The sequence below is a fragment of the Aythya fuligula genome, chromosome 3 (genome assembly GCF_009819795.1).
Source record: "Aythya fuligula isolate bAytFul2 chromosome 3, bAytFul2.pri, whole genome shotgun sequence".
Taxonomy (NCBI): domain Eukaryota; kingdom Metazoa; phylum Chordata; class Aves; order Anseriformes; family Anatidae; genus Aythya; species Aythya fuligula.
Window position 1 is genome coordinate 91,009,522 of NC_045561.1, and position 16,678 is coordinate 91,026,199.

At 37.8% G+C, this 16,678-nt stretch overlaps 1 protein-coding gene across 1 annotated transcript in view; it reads left to right on the forward strand.

Annotated features, from left to right (window-relative positions):
- Window positions 1–16,678, forward strand: part of EYS (eyes shut homolog) — an 836,985-nt gene that overhangs the window by 528,025 nt on the left and 292,282 nt on the right. The window contains exons 31-32 of the mRNA XM_032185496.1: window positions 13,352–13,542; window positions 15,257–15,348. Of these exons, the coding sequence (XP_032041387.1) occupies window positions 13,352–13,542; window positions 15,257–15,348 (283 nt within the window). The remainder of the gene's footprint in view (window positions 1–13,351; window positions 13,543–15,256; window positions 15,349–16,678) is intronic.

Sequence of the window (16,678 nt, forward strand, 5' to 3'; positions counted from 1 at the left end):
CCACATGCTTCAGTATATTGGTATTGCAGTCACCACTGTTACCTGTCCTTTACCATATACATGTATATATAGAGAGAGGTATGTCTTTCCATTCTATAAGCATCTCCCAAAATGTCCATAGGAACTGTTGATGATTTAGGCTTCATCTGTCAAAGCATTCACTCAGGACAAGTGGAGCAGGATTTTTGGATGTCAGCACCACCTTCGCTCGAGTCATTGCTGCACTTGCCGGTTCCTTGCGAAGTTGCCCTGTTGTTGGCTATGCAGTGTCTTCCTATGCTGGCTGCAGGGTCTTCCTGGCTATCCCAGCCAGACCCAATACAGCTGATAAACTAGTAGTTGAAAGAGATTATTTTGTTAAAGTTACAGAGGACATGGGTAGGTTTGCTTTGTAAGTGAATTGGTGAATAAGTGAAAGCTGATTATGATTTGTCCTTGAACTTGTGGAATAGTCAACTGCTTTTCATCAATGTGAGGAGAGCTACTGCTGTTTTGTAACGTGAAATCCAAATCTATTCCTGCTTATCTCACTGTACTTCAGTGCAAACAGAATCAGAAGGCTGGCAAGGACCTTTACATACTAAGTCAGTGCTCCTGCTGTTGCAGATGGTCGGATGGTGTAAACACTTTGCATAAGCTTTCACCTGATCGCAGTTCTGATCACAGGTAATCTTGCATTAGCAACTTTGCTGGTATTGCATCTCATTCCTTGTTTCTCCTCTCTACTCTCTCTTTTACTAGCTGGGATCCTTTCCTGTCGTTTCCTTACTGTTGCGTGCTTATCAGAATCACAATGTCTTCCTGGTTTACCTGGCATACATATATGGATGTGGTTGTTTCATCTTCCACCAGCATCTTTGCTTCATACGTATTGTTGGATCTGTTCTAAATGTGACCAATATTTTCAGCTTTTGTTGTTGTCCTTAGATCTTTTTTTCTATTGGAAAATTTTCCCATATAAATGCATGTCTTTGTAACATAGTCAAATATTGTATCTCATGTCTAGCTAATGTTTTTTAAACCATTTAATTTCATTCAGCCATGTCCTCTCAGTTAGGTTTGCTGCTAGCTTTCTGTTTATATTATGATCAAAAGTGGGAAAATTTTCCCAAATACTTTTTAGAAACTCTCTAATAACCACAATATAGTTTCTTCAGATTCCAACCTGCACTTACACCAAGGACACTACAGTCGAGCATAATATTAACAAATACATTTACTCAGAAGCCACGTGAATTAGCTTCTTCATTACCACAGACAAATTTGATACACGTAGTTATTTTGGAAGATGTCATGTGTCTGCACACTTTAATCTTTATGATTCATGTGAAATCTTTGCAGCAGAAAATTCCTGTGAAGTCTTCCTTTTGCACCATGAGTTCTTCTACATGGGAAATTATTCTACAGTGCTTAATCTATGACTCCAGCTCGGAATTTAAATTTTTCAGCAAAGAAATTGCATTAAATGTATATTTTGAAATAAATTACCCAAAAAACACTATCAGTTTGCATCTTCCACATCCTTTGAGCTGCCAGTTGCCATATTAAAAGGCTATCAAGTAAGAATTTTGTACTTACATGTTGCAAGTGACTAGATTGCATACCAAGCAAGAGGGGAGATCTGGGACCCCTTTGGCTATATAATTTATGAATCATATATTTTATGTTTTGAATTTTGGTTTTCTCTAATAGGTTATGTGTCATAAATGATATCCACCAAATTTCCTGATCCTGGTTTTAATCAGAGTTCCATTTGTGTGACCTTCAAAACATTCACTGAGTTTTATGTGGTGTGACATTGGTCTGTAGTGTTATTAATGATTCATTCCTTACTTATATTCTTAAATATTCATGACAGCATTTGTTTCGTTAGTGCTTGTTACATTAGCAGACCCTGGACCATGGTGACTTAGAAAATGAAACAGAAAATGTGATGTTGTGTTCATCTATCTTATACCTCCACTATTGGACATCACTGAGGAAGTTAATACTGTGAATGATGAAAGAATGCTTTTAACGCTCACCAAGTGATTTTTGTCGATGTTTTGCATGCATGCAGGTCTTCATTAGAATTCACAAGTTAAGTGGGGATAAAACACATCCCAGCACACCAGACAGCCTGCGGGCTTCTGCTACTTGACATAGGTTGATGAGGGAAGTCGGAATCAGGCTCACCACATTTTCAATTGAGTGCTTTAGTATTTCTTTTGTAAGACAGCCACATATTTGCACTGCAGAGTGGTTTGGGCGAAAGGAAAGCAGAGAAATACAGGCAGACTAAACTCAATACGATATGTAAGATTTTAGTAGAGGCAGTCACATCTTCACCAGGTGAGGTGAATTATTTTAGAGCACTGTGGCTTAGGATCAATAGCATCAGCCTTACTTGTAAAAGACAGCTTGGTAGGGCACTACTGTGACTAATATCTGTGTCTAAAGGTGCAGCTTCAGCTGCTACTGCTTTCAGATCCCTGTGTCCAAAATAAAGACAGATTCTGCTGCTGATGTTCTTGCCCAGTAAGTTTTGGCACCATTTTGAGAGGTGGCACACATAGCAGTGACCCAGACAAGGCACGCTGAAGATAGAGGTGTATTTGACCAATTTAATTACAACACTGGCTAACCACATAGGGCATACAGGGGCTTGTGCAGTGTTGCACTTGCAATAAATACAGTGCTTTTAGTTATAAATACAGAGTACATAAGACTTAGCTGTCTGCTTAGTGAGGTGTCTACCATTAACAGGTGAAAGTAATTAATGTAAATTACAAGGAGTTAACATAGCTACTGTGCGAGCCTCGCAGTGCCATCTTGCCCAGAGGATTTAATCTGTGACTGCGAAGGATGTTTTCCAGGATGAACATAGTTTTAATCGTACGACTCCGGGATAATTTCTGGAATAACCTTCCATGGGAAGAAGCACACTCTTGAGAATACTTTTCTCAAGTATTCTCTTGAGAATACTTTTCTCAAGAATATCACTTCCCCCATATCAGTGTGGTGTTAACCAAATTCAAGCTGAAATGCCAAGTCAAACTACAGGATCCATGAATATCTGCATCTGAGAGAAGAAGAAATTATTCATAGAGAGTTATCGTTCTGCTATACCATGCATGCATTCTCAAGTAAATGCATAGAATACAGAATGTCACACCATTTCGTGCAACACCCATATTCGGACAGTCCACACAGCTCCTTCACAGTTGGTTTATTTGTTTTTGTGACCACTGATTTGGTTGTAATTTTTTTAATTGGTGATAAAATGTTAGTTAGTTCTGTTCTGTTCAAAATCTAGTTGTAAGAGACTGAAAAGAGCAAGTTGGTTTATGAGTAGGAGAAATAAAGAAGCTTGGTTTCCTATAGATATACCTGCTTCTTGCCCGGTGGTGGCTCTGATGCCTTGTGGCTGTGGGGATTATCGACACGGGAGAAGCAGCTCTGGGCTTGGTGGTGGCTGCACGCCAGCTGCCTGTGCTTTGTGCTGGGGGGGGCAGGAGAGAAAGGTTTTACCAAGGCTTGTGAAGTTCTGCTGAGAGCCAGCCCTATTATCCTCAAGGTAAGAGCTGCTCCTGATTTCTACTATAATACTTGATCCTCTCTCTGTCCTTTATGGTACATCTGAAAGGAAAGAAACAACACGGGCTTTAGTGGAAATAGAAGCACACACAGCTGAGTTATTCCTGATTTTATATATATATATGTTTTTATACCTTCACTGAATCCTGATTGCACTAAAACATAACAGCTCTCTCCATTACCTGCGTGTTGTTGAGCTAGCCAACAGGCTGAAAAATCTCTTACAGGGAAAGACTGCCAGACAGCAGGCACAAAAGCCTCAGTTCCTCTCACTAAGCTAACAATTAGTAGATCTAGACCTGCAGTGTATTTAATGTCAAAATCCATGTTTGAGCATAACACAGAATCCCTTTTAAGGAATTATTTATACTTTAATAATAAAATTAAATTCCTGCACTAATTGCATTCCATGTGCCTTATCTAATTTAGACGGCTCACTATTAGAAGAACCTGCCCCTCCTGTCCCTGAATTCAGGGAGTGGCCAGGACTCACCATCTTCTCAACTCTTGGCAGTCAATATATATGTGAACACGTGTAAGGAAATAATTTCTTTTAAATGCACAATAATCAACTAGTTTATTAACTGCTTTATGTTCACAATTATGGAAAAAAAAAAGACACTATCAGATAATGCACTTCAAATATATAAACATTCACAGCTCTTGCTGCATGTATAAACTGTTTTTTTCCAGAAAATAATTTGTGTATTTATTGTAAGTAGAAAAATACTTCTTCAAAGAATGAGTGAGAGTGAGCAGGGTCCAAAATTAAAGCAGGTGGTTGAAACATTTTCATGCTCATCTTCATCTGTAGACATTTTCAGTGCTTTTAGTATTAGAATCCCACAGAATAAATGCCTCAGTTTTTATTATGTTCTCATTCTTGTAAACCTTGAATTTAGATAAGCTGTATTACATATATCTTATCCTGATCTTTTTTCTTTTTTTTCTTTTTTTTTTTTTAATATTGGATTTTTTTTTTTCCTATTATATAGTAGTACATTTGCATTTTCTGGTTGAATTATTGGTGGAATTCATTTATCAGTGATTTATCAGTGACAGTAGCAGGAGAAGCATTTAATATGCCCCTCTCAGTGGTAAATGCAGACAAGAAATCAGTGGGGATTTTTGAGTGCATTGGGCAAGTTGATGTTTTATATAGCAATCTTTAGTAGTCTTGATTTAAAGAAAACATTTATATCGGTCAAATTTAAACAGCAGTGGAATATATTAAAAGATGCTTTGGCACAGAACCCTAGCAAGGGTTTTCTAAACCCAGGAAAAGATACTATACCGGGCCCTGATAGATGATTGAGTGCAAAAGAAGTAGAGGAAATTTGGCATCTGACAGTGAGTAGGTAAAACTGGCAATTAAAGCATTGCTCAGAGGCAAGTAACAGCAGTAGAAGTATGTTACCTCACATAAACATAGGGTAACTCACCTTGTAAGAGCATAAATATTGAGTTTTAAGTGTTGAAATAAACATATATATTATCTGCACAAATTGCAAACCAGTTTTTCCAGAAACACAGTGTAGTTATAATTGTTCTGGCAATGCAGTTCATAGCCATAATTTACCTGCTTGTTGAAAAGTTGAATTGAAAGTGTAGAGACTGACATCTGAAAATAGCTTTCAGTTTGACTGTCAGAATGTAGGCATCAATACAATTGGAATGGAAATCAATGGAAATTGGGAGGTTCACTGTAGGCATTGAGAGTCTTTCATGAATATCATCCTAAAATAATTTCAAAGTAATTCAGGAATTCTTTGAAGTCAACAAGAATAAAGGCACGAGTGCTCTCCAAACTGTTATACTGATGGAAAAAAAAAAGAAAAAAAAAGCACATCTGATTTCTATTTATTTTGAAAGAGACTCATTAAAGTTACACTTTTGAAATACGGTTGGAACACAAACCTTTCACTGGCACATACCATATAGTCCCATAGTATATAGTCCTGTTCATAGGCATCTGCTCTTCAAAACCTCTTTTATGAGTCCACGTGAGTCATCCAAAAGGGACAAATACAGAACTATTTGCCAGTGCTCAGTCGATTTTCTTTTATGTTAAAAATTCAGAATTGCTTAAAGGAAACTTTTTTCCTCCTTCACAAGGGATTTAGGAAAGCATGTGTTTTATGCATTTTATAGTTGTACTTCATGTGATCTATACTCATTGAGATTTCACTTTTATTACAGAAAAATCATTTAAAAATGTATTGTGTAAAAAAACCTTGTATGTATAGATTTTTTGTTGTTTGTTTCCAACTGTCCTTTTTAACTCTTGAACAGAATGGAGGAGAACAAAAAATAATAGCAAATGCAGCCAATTGTTCCCTTTTAAGGGGTGTACAGGAAGGGTAAATGCAGATCTCACTACAAACAGCCGACAGAGGTATGGGTTTTTGTGTGAGTCACAGACTGACTTTTCAACCTGAAGGAGTTAAGGATCGAGCTATGGACACAGGTATGAATGATGCATGCGTGAGAAAAGGAAGGCTATACGATAACTGCAGGAAAAGGGAAGGAACTTCATGGTTTTTAGCATCTGAATTTCCATATGTTTAAGGCAGCTGACTTACACATATGTGTTTATGCACGTTGAGACTAGAAGTATAGACACTATAAATTACAGGAGCTCTAAAAGAGCCATGTTTCCCTTTCAGAAGAATTTTGCAGTCTACTCATATCTGTAGCTCTGTGTAAGCATGACAAAGGAACAGTAAAGAAGGTTTATTCATAACTGTTGTTTTTCTTTGCTTGAAAGCTGCTTATGGGCTGCACTGGCAACAGTTCTGGATGTTAACCACATTTCATTGTTGTCTAGCACGCCACATTAGAGAGCATTTCAACTTTGAGAGAAAAACATAACTATAATTCTCTGCTAGTCATGCAGCACGGACTTCTCTGACAGAATAAAACATAGGTTCACTGTAGCTGTGGGTATGCTATCTGGAACCAAAGGTGAGGCACATCACAGTGAAATAGCATTGCATCTGGAAACAGAAATACTGTTTGGGAATCATTTCTCTCTTCTGTCTTTAAGGTATTTCAGCTGAAAAGACAAAATATTTGGAAGAATATGAGACTTGTTTGGAAATAAACTAAAACCTTTAAAGTACTCTTTGCAAATATAGAGTAAGTTATTGTATTTAAGGAAAATAATAATAATAAAGCTTATGGATTTTGCTGTGGCTGTCCTCTGGGACTCACGGGAATGATTAACCCCATCTTAGAATGTAGAAGAGAGTGATTAACATGACTCATTAAATACAAAACCTCAAAGAAATGTAGTTTTTGGAGATAAAATGTAGAAATGTTAAGAAAATGAAAGCTGATAAATGTTCAGCATACGAAGAGTAAACTGAAAACACTGCTACTTGCATAGCCTACCTGAGACAGGAGGCTCTAAAAGAGATAGAAGAAATGCATAACAAAAATTTTATCCATTCACCCTGTTTTTACATTCTGTCAGAGTCCACAAAAGTAGGGAAGCATGAATTCTTTACAGTTATGACAGCAAGCATGTCTCTGCTGTGGTAAGTTGCCTGTTTCCATTTAAGAGCAGTGTCTCTTGCCCTCCTGCCATTCATGTCTATAAAGAGCCTGACTCTTGTCTCCTCCATGACCTCCTTGTAGGTATTGAAAGGCTGCTGTCATGTCACCCTGAAGCATTCCCCAAAGACTTCTCATCTTCATCATAAATACCACAGCACTTGTTTTTCCTCTTGTGAAGCTTTTTTGGGTGTGGAAACCTTCAGCAGTGGTTGAAATGCCATCAAGGCACATCATTAAAACTGCACATACCAGTTAGTAAAGAGAAGGTAGTATGCTTCCAGAAAAACTGAGTTCCCATTATCACATGTGATCTAGCTACAAGCACAATTGCAGAGTAAAAAAGAGAGAATGAAGGAACTGATAACAGCAGTTTAATGTTTGAAATTATTTACAAGTACTGAATAGAAATTATTTCACAGAATCACAGAATTTTCTAGGTTGGAAGAGACCTCAAGATCATCGAGTCCAACCTCTGACCTAACGCTAACAGTCCCCACTAAACCATTTCCCTAAGCTCTACATCTAAACGTCTTTTGAAGACTTCCAGGGATGGTGACTCCACCACTTCCCTGGGCAGCCTGTTCCAGTGCCTCACAACCCTTTCAGTGAAGAAGTTCTTCCTAACATCTAACCTAAAACTCCCCTGGCTCAACTTAAGCCCATTCCCCCTCGTCCTGTCACCAGGCACGTGGGAGAACAGGCCAACCCCCACCTCGCTACAGCCTCCCTTGAGGTACCCATAGAGAGCGATAAGGTCGCCCCTGAGCCTCCTCTTCTCCAGGCTGAACAAGCCCAGCTCCCTCAGCCGCTCCTCGTAGGACTTGTTCTCCAGTATTAAGTGCAAAGCTTGGGTACACTGTAGTTTTGATAAAATATTTAACTATAATTGACAGTAGTTGGAGTCATTGTTTGAAAATCTTCACCAGGGTGCAGAATAATAATCATAAAATGATAGAATGCTTTAGGTTGGAAGGGACCTTTAAAGATCATCTAGTTCCAACCCTCTTGCCCTTGGCAGGGATGCCATATTGTATAAAGTATAATTAATAAAATAATGTACAATATAAAAATAAAAAATAAATTATTGAAGACATAAATTTCAGTTAGAAATGGAAGTCCTGCTAGGTGGCTTTATCCACTATTTATCCACTAAGAGAGACCAGTTCTAAAAATCTCTCCCTTCCTTTTTTCAATTTTCAACTTCAGGATAATTTAACACCAATAAAATATAATTTTTTTTCATGTATTTTCAATGTTTGTTAGAAAGTGAAGAAATAAACCCAGAGATAGAGTTTCATAGCAAAGTATTTTAGCTGAGTTTTTCTTCTGCCATTCTAATTATAGGACTGAGGGCATATTTAAAACTTAAAAATGAAATAATTACTTTCAAGGTCATTGCAAAATTATTGCCATCACTAATTTCCCCAAGAATATGTTCAAAAAAAAAAAAAAAACATTTGTTGAACTTAAGCATTCTGTAGGTGTTCTTGTAAATTAAAAGAATGCTGTGTATGAATGCTCATAGGAAAAGGAAATGGCAGGGAAGGCTAATGAAATATAGTGGTGTTTTACCTGACTTACCATCTGCAATTCTTTGCAGTGTTTGTACCTCATCTGAAGTGTCAGTGGTTGAGGTGTCTGTCCTATACCAGCATATTTTGTTGAGTTAAATTCATCATGCTTTACGGTGCTGGCAATCTTTTTGTTATCAGTTTCATGATATGCAAGCCAATCTATAATATCCTGCAAATCAATTTATTTTGCCACAGTTTACAGGATATTGATTCTCACTACAGCTAGCAACTTCTACCTCATGTATAATGGCACTTTCTTGCAGTGCGGTACTGGTACACCTTCAGTCCCTTGGCAGGAAAAATATCTTTAAGGGGTTTATTCCTCTCATCGTAGCAAGCAATGAGGTTGACCAGGGGTGATTTGGCCTTAGTAAACCCATGCTGGCTGCTCCCAGTCACCTTCTTGTCTTTCACATGTTAGGAAATGGCTTCTAAAAGTGTTTGCTCCATAACCCCTCCAGGGAGTGTGGTGAGGCTGACTGGCCTACAGTTCTCTGAATCGTTCTTCTCCAAGACAAGTGTGATGTCTGCTTTCTTCCAGTCATCAGGAGTCTCCACTGACTGCCATGAGCTCTCAAAGACGGCAAAGAACCACCTTGCAGTGACATCAGCCAGCTCCTTCAACACCTGTGAATGTATGCCATTGCATACTGCAGACCTGGCCATGTCCAAGTGGATTATGTCACGTCTAACTTTCATCTTCAGCTGTGGGTACTGCCTTACTCTGCAAACTGCTGGGAAGGACCTGGGAGACAGGGGGACAAGCCTCAGCAATGAAAACTAAGGCAAACTGAGTACCTCAACTTTTTTCCTACTGTTTTTCACCAGTCTCACTGAACAGTGGGCCCACACAGCCTTTGTTTTGCTACGGACATACTTACAGAAGCCTTTCTTGTTGCCCTTCACATCCTTTGCTAGTTTCAAATCAAGCCTTATTTTTCCTGACTCCCCAGATTCCTTGCCCGATATTCCTTCCAAGCAGCCTGTCTCTGCTTCCAGCTCTGTGTGTTTCCTTTCTTGTGCTCTGAGGAGGATTAGTCAGCTCTCCTGAGCCTCTTTGCCCTCAAGGGCAGTTTCTGATGGGATTCTGCCAGACAGATCTTCAGCGAGACTAAAATACATTCTTCTGAGTCCAGGGTTGCAATTCCGCGGTTTATCTTGCTTGCTTCTTTCCTACTTCTTGTTCTTCATCAAAAAAAAAAAAAAAATTCCAAGTAGGAAATTAATTGTTCATATTTTTCATGAGAGTCCTTCACACTGGTGCTAATGCCTTTTCTTTGAATGTTATAAGGTATTTCTAATTAAAAGAATAGTAAGTGATACAGAAGATGTGTCCATGAAAGGGGAAGAAATGATAGCTTAAATGAGATTGTTTTATCCTAAGGTGGAACATAACAAAACAGAAAAGCAGTAAAAAGAAGGAAGATGTTAACAGGAATCCTTCTGTGACTGAACCCATGCAAGCTGCAGAGTATGCATTAGACATTAGAAATATCCAGACATTGAAGCCCCACCATAAAATAGGATAGGCTAATGAGCATATTCAAATCTTTGATTATTTCTGCCTGCCCTTAAAAAAATAGGATCTGCACTTGTCTAACTCAGGTGTTAAATTTGAGGCTTTCTATTCTGAAGCTTAGGCTTCCAAAGCTCACTGGAAGTGAGGAAATCCAGTAGCTACTGGCAAGAATTAATGAAGATTGTCAGTCAACTGGCTTGCAGAACTGTGTAGATGCTTGCTGTTGTGGTTAGGTCTGAAACCTTTTAACATTCTGATTTTAATGTGAATTCAAGTAAACATAAAAAAGTGGAGAGCTGTACGTACACAGGGGAACAAGCTACAACCGAAAAGATTTTGTAGGCCAAAGGGCTTTCCTGTTTCTTAGGAAAGGAAATGTTAGACATTCAGAGTTAAGATAAAATGCTACTTCAGTTTCTTTCTTTTTTTTTTTTTTTTTTTTTTTTTCTTTGAAATGGTTGGGTGATGAGCACTCTGCTTTAGGACAAATAACAATCTAGGAAGCCAGCTCTGGAGGTCAAATGAAAAAGCTGCATTTAAGTATAGTGGGAGGATTATAAGCAAAGCTTATGTTCTATGAAAAGAGATTGTGTATTGTTACAAATAATGTAGGAATCCTTATAGGTAAAACCACAGGGGTGGTTTTTTAATAGCTATTGTGTGAAGGTATGAAGCCATTTGTGATTCAAGTAGCACATTTTTATTGGTTTCAAAAAAAAAAAAACCAAAAAAACTGTAGCCTGCTAAATAGTTTTCAGTGCTTTCTCTCATTAACTCTTTCCATATTTATGGACATAGAGCACTGTTTCAGCAATTTAACTACTGAGCTGCTTCCTTTAAAAAGCTTTCTGGTTTGCACCATAAATATATTTCCCATAAGAAGCCAAACTGGCCCTAAATACACCGAACAATGGAGTGTATTGCTTTACAAGGCAGTGTCATTTGTGGCCATAGGAAGACAAAAAGATGTGGATGTCAGGGAGAATAAAGCTTTTTTTTTTTTTTTGCTTTTTTTTTTTTCTTCTGCAGTGCTCTGTGTACCTATTATAATTATTCATACAAAGCTAAAGGTAGACACCACTAGCTCTTGTTTATTCAGTCCTTCTTGGAATTTAGTAGATGATCCAGTTATGACCTCAGTTACCAGAGCTGTGATATAGCTTCAGGAACCATGAGTAAACAAATGGCTTTGCTTTCTCCCTGTCTTTTTTTATTCTCCCCATAATATACAGATTTTACTTCCCTGTAGAGCTTTCTAGGTGATCAGATGCCTTGCATCAGCAGAACATCAGAGAAGAGACATAATTTTGACCTGCTTTGCTGAACACTGCACACACACTGAAAAAAAAAAAAAAAAAAAAAAAAAAAAGTTAAGGAATGAGGATTGCAGGAAAGAGATGTTCCCTGCAACTTTGCTGTCCTTCAGCCAAGCTGGTCTCCTAAGTGAAGTCAAGAAAAAGATGTGGTTAGATATCAATATATCAGAAATATGTGGATAAATGAGTGGTTCCATGGGAGGAGCAAAGCCATGTGCAGGGGCATTTTAGGCAAATGGAAAGAGGGGAAGATTTACAGTTCAGGAAGGCACGCAAATAATGGGTGGGGGTTGAAAGTAATCCTTTAAAGCTGTGTCTGCAATTTTTAGAGGATTTGTTCTGTTTATAAAATGGAGGGTGTTTTTTTGTGCAGTTTCTTCTTCTTCTTCTTCTTCTTTTTTTTTTTAAATTGAGTTTTCTGAAATTTACAGATATAGGCTGATATTTCAAAACAGAAATTTAAAGATCATATACATTTAAATTTATGAAGTCATCTTTTTCATCACTAGTCATTGCTGCTTGACATTTTTTGTTTCTTTTACTGTGTATTATATGTGTACATATAGTACTGGTTTGTTCCCGTTTCTTTTTCACATCTTTCTTTAAGAGCTTTGGTCAGGATTTGACTACAGATTTGACAACTTGGTTCAGTGTCTCTGAACTCAAATTTGTAAATAGCTTTCTGAAAAGTCATGAAAAGAACAAAACATATATTTATAGTGATATACAAGAGGGCAATATTGGTAGTTTGTAATTTATTCTAGCATCATTGATGTTCATAATTTACACATAACGTATTTGCTATTGAACTCAGTATCCAAACAAACTGAAATTTTGTTTTGGAAAACAGAAATGGGATTTGTTACCTTTAAAGATACTCAGAATCACTCTACAGAATATGCAGTGAAATGTGAGCCAAGTAAAATAGAATCATTGGCTTATTACATGCTATGCATTGTATCTAGGTTCATATTGTTGCACTGACTTTTAACAAAATTGGCAAATTGTTTATACATCTTTAAATTTGTAACAGACTCATAAAGTTGATCAAGCAAGTAATTGTATTTTGTGTGATTCTTCAAGTGAGACTATAGCATATTTCTGCTTGTGCTAAATCAAAATATTATAGTTGTATTAAAACAAAACTACTAAACAACTAAACTTCTTTTGAGTCATGTGTGGAAGAGGATACATTTTTTAATTCCTTATGAGCCGATAAATGTAGTGATCTGAGGTTCATTGTAAATATTGGCAAGTAAAAAAGCTAAGTGCATGTATATGTATATTTGTGCACATGTGTACAGGTGCATATGTGCGTGTTGAATACCCTGTTCTTGTGAAAACACAGACTGTGAAAGGGGAAGGGAAACAAAAAATAAATAGGAAGGAAGAAAAAGAAAGAGAAAAAGAAAATACCATGTGCAAAGGCTTTCAAACTCCTTCAATTTTGCATCAAAAACTGTGAATAACTTCTCTTAGCTTATGCAGGAACCAAAGAGTCCGTTGAAAAGATACTTCTGTGCTGGCAGATATGTTCCGAGTGCCATCAGCTTCAGAGCCTTTCCTTTCAGGCACTGATCCTTGTTGCCTGGTTAATATAAAACTTTATGTCCAGTTTTAAAAATTGTCAGCATTAGTCTTTGAAAGAAGAAAAGTAATACAGTTTTTCAGATTCATATCTATCTGCTTGACAGATGTAAAAGAGTAGCCTTTATCTTCGCTACCATTAGCAGAATAAGAATGCAGTGAGTAAAGAGGAAAAATGTCTTTGTAGCCTTTTATTATATCTCTCAAAATTCCATTTACAGATTTTAGTTATGCTCGCTACTATGGTGATTCTTACCTGGAATTTCAAGGCTTGCATTTCAACATGCTAAACTTCATCCACTTGGAATTTAAGACCCATGATCCTCATGGACTCCTCCTGTATATTGAACAGAGTCCAGAAACAATAGGACAGTTTTTAATTCAGCTTTTCATCAGACATGGCACCTTACAGGTAAGGCATCAAAATATTCTGCTGAAGGAGATGGAAGTAAAATCTGGGATCTATAACAAATTTTTAATATATATATTTTAATATATATATGTTTCATTCTGTTTCCTACTATAGAAGATCATACGTGCTCTAGAAGTTTTTGAGATTCATTAGTGTTTTAAGGAAAATAATTGTCAAACTTGTCATGTGGTAGGACAAAATCATGTCTGACAGGATTAGTATGTCTTACAAGAGGTGGTGCTTGAATACAGCTGAATAGTGATTATAACTGCAGTGTCTCATAGAAAATGTACACACTGAAAGACCAAAATAAAAAACAGATTTCTTCTGGTTATTTTATCTTACATACAAAGCCTAAGCTTACTGAACCTGCTCATGTGCAAGTTCAATGAAATTTTTTTAAGGGAATAAGCTGTGGAACTGAGTGAATTTTGCATAGGAAAATTTACTGTGTAAGGGGAGAGACTAACTTTCTCACCATTTGTGTCTGAGTAGAAACTTTTTACTTGGTCTGTCATGTTAATTCATAATTCCACAGGATTTGCTTGGCTGTTGTGGACAACTAAATAGAAATACATTTGTTTATAGACATTAAGGAATGAAATGTATGTTCCAATAAATCTTTACCTTTGGCAAATTACTCTTTCTTTTCTGAGAAAAAAATAGAACTTGTATTTGTGAAGAGGTTTAAGAAGATATTAAAAGAGAAGTTACTTTTCTCGTAATGGATCTTTTTTCTTAGTATAAATTTCCAAAAGTTGGGCTGTAATTATATTCTTTTAAAAGGATAGTGAAATGACTGTTAGGAACAGTGTATTTGCTTCATGTTGTAAAGAACACGATCATTTTAAAAAAGATATGTAAATTGCAGATAATAAGGAAAAAAATCAAAATAACTTTTTACTTTATTTTGTTATATTGTAATTTACTGTGTTTTATTTTGACTATCTTTATCCAGAACAAGCAAGATTAGTTGGGGCAGGACATAATCCAAGGTTTAGAAAACATTGATGGCTTTAAGTCCATCTTACTTGTATTCATGGTAAAGTAATGATGCAGAAAAATATTTTTCTAACATATCATAAACACCATAAAATATGAAAGTACTTTAACTGACAAAAATCTATTCAGAGATCCCAGTGTGCCATGTTAAAACTAATTGAATTCACTTAATCATTCACAAAACTGGTCAATTAAATGTAGATTTAAAGCCCAATGAACAAATGGTTCTAAGCTCACAATCAAGCTACAATTACAAGTAGACAAACCATGAAATCAAGTGCTTGTTCACATTAGTATAGGAAATTAAATGGTGTTCCTAAATGCTCAGGCTTGCATGCTACATTACGTGTTTGGAAGTGTAAGGAGGCCATAAAATGCTAAGTAAAATTCACCCATGGCCAATGTTAATTTCATCTGGGTTGCAGATGGTCAACTTCTTTGCAAATCAGGTCTACAATAATAATACAATCTGATTGCAAAATACACAATGATGAAAGCATTTTCATGCAGGCTAGGAAACATTTATGTGTGCTTGTGCATTTCTGCTATGATAGATTTCCTGATCCAGATCTTTAATGAAACATTAGTTTTTCTTGATGTGCATGACATCCCTCAGGTTTTTATGCAACCATTCATTCTTTTTAAGTTTCTAAGCCAGTAGCTGTTTAATTATTAGAAATAATGTAAGAAAATCATTTTTCCCATTCTGTAGTACCAGTTTCTATGTAATGAAGCAGCAGAAGTCAAAAACATCACAACTACAGCTAGAGTGGATGATGGACACTGGTATAAAGTGCAAATTAGGTAAGTGTTACACTTTACTGTTGTCTGTGTTTATAATTACCTCAAAGATCATCTAGGTTGGACAGTTAGTTCATTCTAATGGCACTATATCTCATTAGCTGTAAGTGATACCTGAATATGTGCAATGAAATCATGCTATGGCAGCCTGGAATACGACATATCCTTGGAAAGAGTGCTTCAAACTATAGTACAGTTGGACAGTGCTTACCAGATTAGCAATGTGCTTAAAGGGAATACATTTATTTTCCTCTCTATCATGTAGCATAAAAGCACGAGCATTCAGGCAGGGAAGATATTGTGCAGTAGGCCCAAACCTAGTCCAGGAAGAAGCTCAATTCCTGACAGTGAAATGTGACTAATAGAAAAAAAAAGATATGGTAATCCTTGAAACTCAGGGCTGAATTAACTACCATGATGTAAATGCATCTACTTTATGGATTATTTTTTTGTTCAAATCTGTGGTGGCTTTACGTTGTTGGGCAACTGACATCCACTGCAACCCTTCTCTCACTCTTCGTCTTCAAAGGGAAAGGGGGAGAAAATACAATGAAAAGGGTTCAAGGGTTGAGATAAAGACAGGGAGATCACTCAGCAATTATCATCTTGGGCAAAACAGACTCAGCACAGGGAGATTGGAGAAATTTATTGCCTATTACTAACGAGCTAGAAAAGTGAGAAACAAAGAAAACAAATTAAAAGCAGCTTCCCCTATCCACCTTTTTCCACCTCCTCCCCCTGAGCAGCACAGGGGAATGGTGAATGGTGTCTGCAATCAGTCCCTGACGCTTTGTCTCCACCACTCCTTCATGGTCACTCTCTGCCCCTGCTCCACATGGGGTCCCTCCCACGGGATGCCGTCCTTCCCAAACTGAGCCTGCAGGGGCTGCCCACAGGCAGCAGCTCTTCAAGAACTGCTCCCACATGGCTCCGTACCATGAGATCCATCCCCCAGGAGCAAACTGCTCCAGCACGGGTCCCCCACGGGTGGCAGCTCCCCCCAGACCCCCTCCTCCTACATGGGCTCCTCTCCACGGGCTGCAGCTCCGGCCTGGGGACTGCTCCTGTGGGGGTTCTCCATGGGTGGCAGCCTCCTCCAGGCCACATCCACCTGCTCCACTGGGGGCTCCTCCACTGGGGGGCTGCAGCGTGGAGATCTGCTCCATGTGGGACCCATGGGCTGCAGGGGGACAGCCTGCTCCACCAGGGGCCTCTCCACAGGCCGCAAGGGAACTTGTGCTCCATGCATGGAGCACCTCCTGCCCTCGTGCTGCACTGACCTTGGGGCCTGCAGGGCTGCTTCTCACTCCTCTCTCCCAGCTGCAGTTGCACA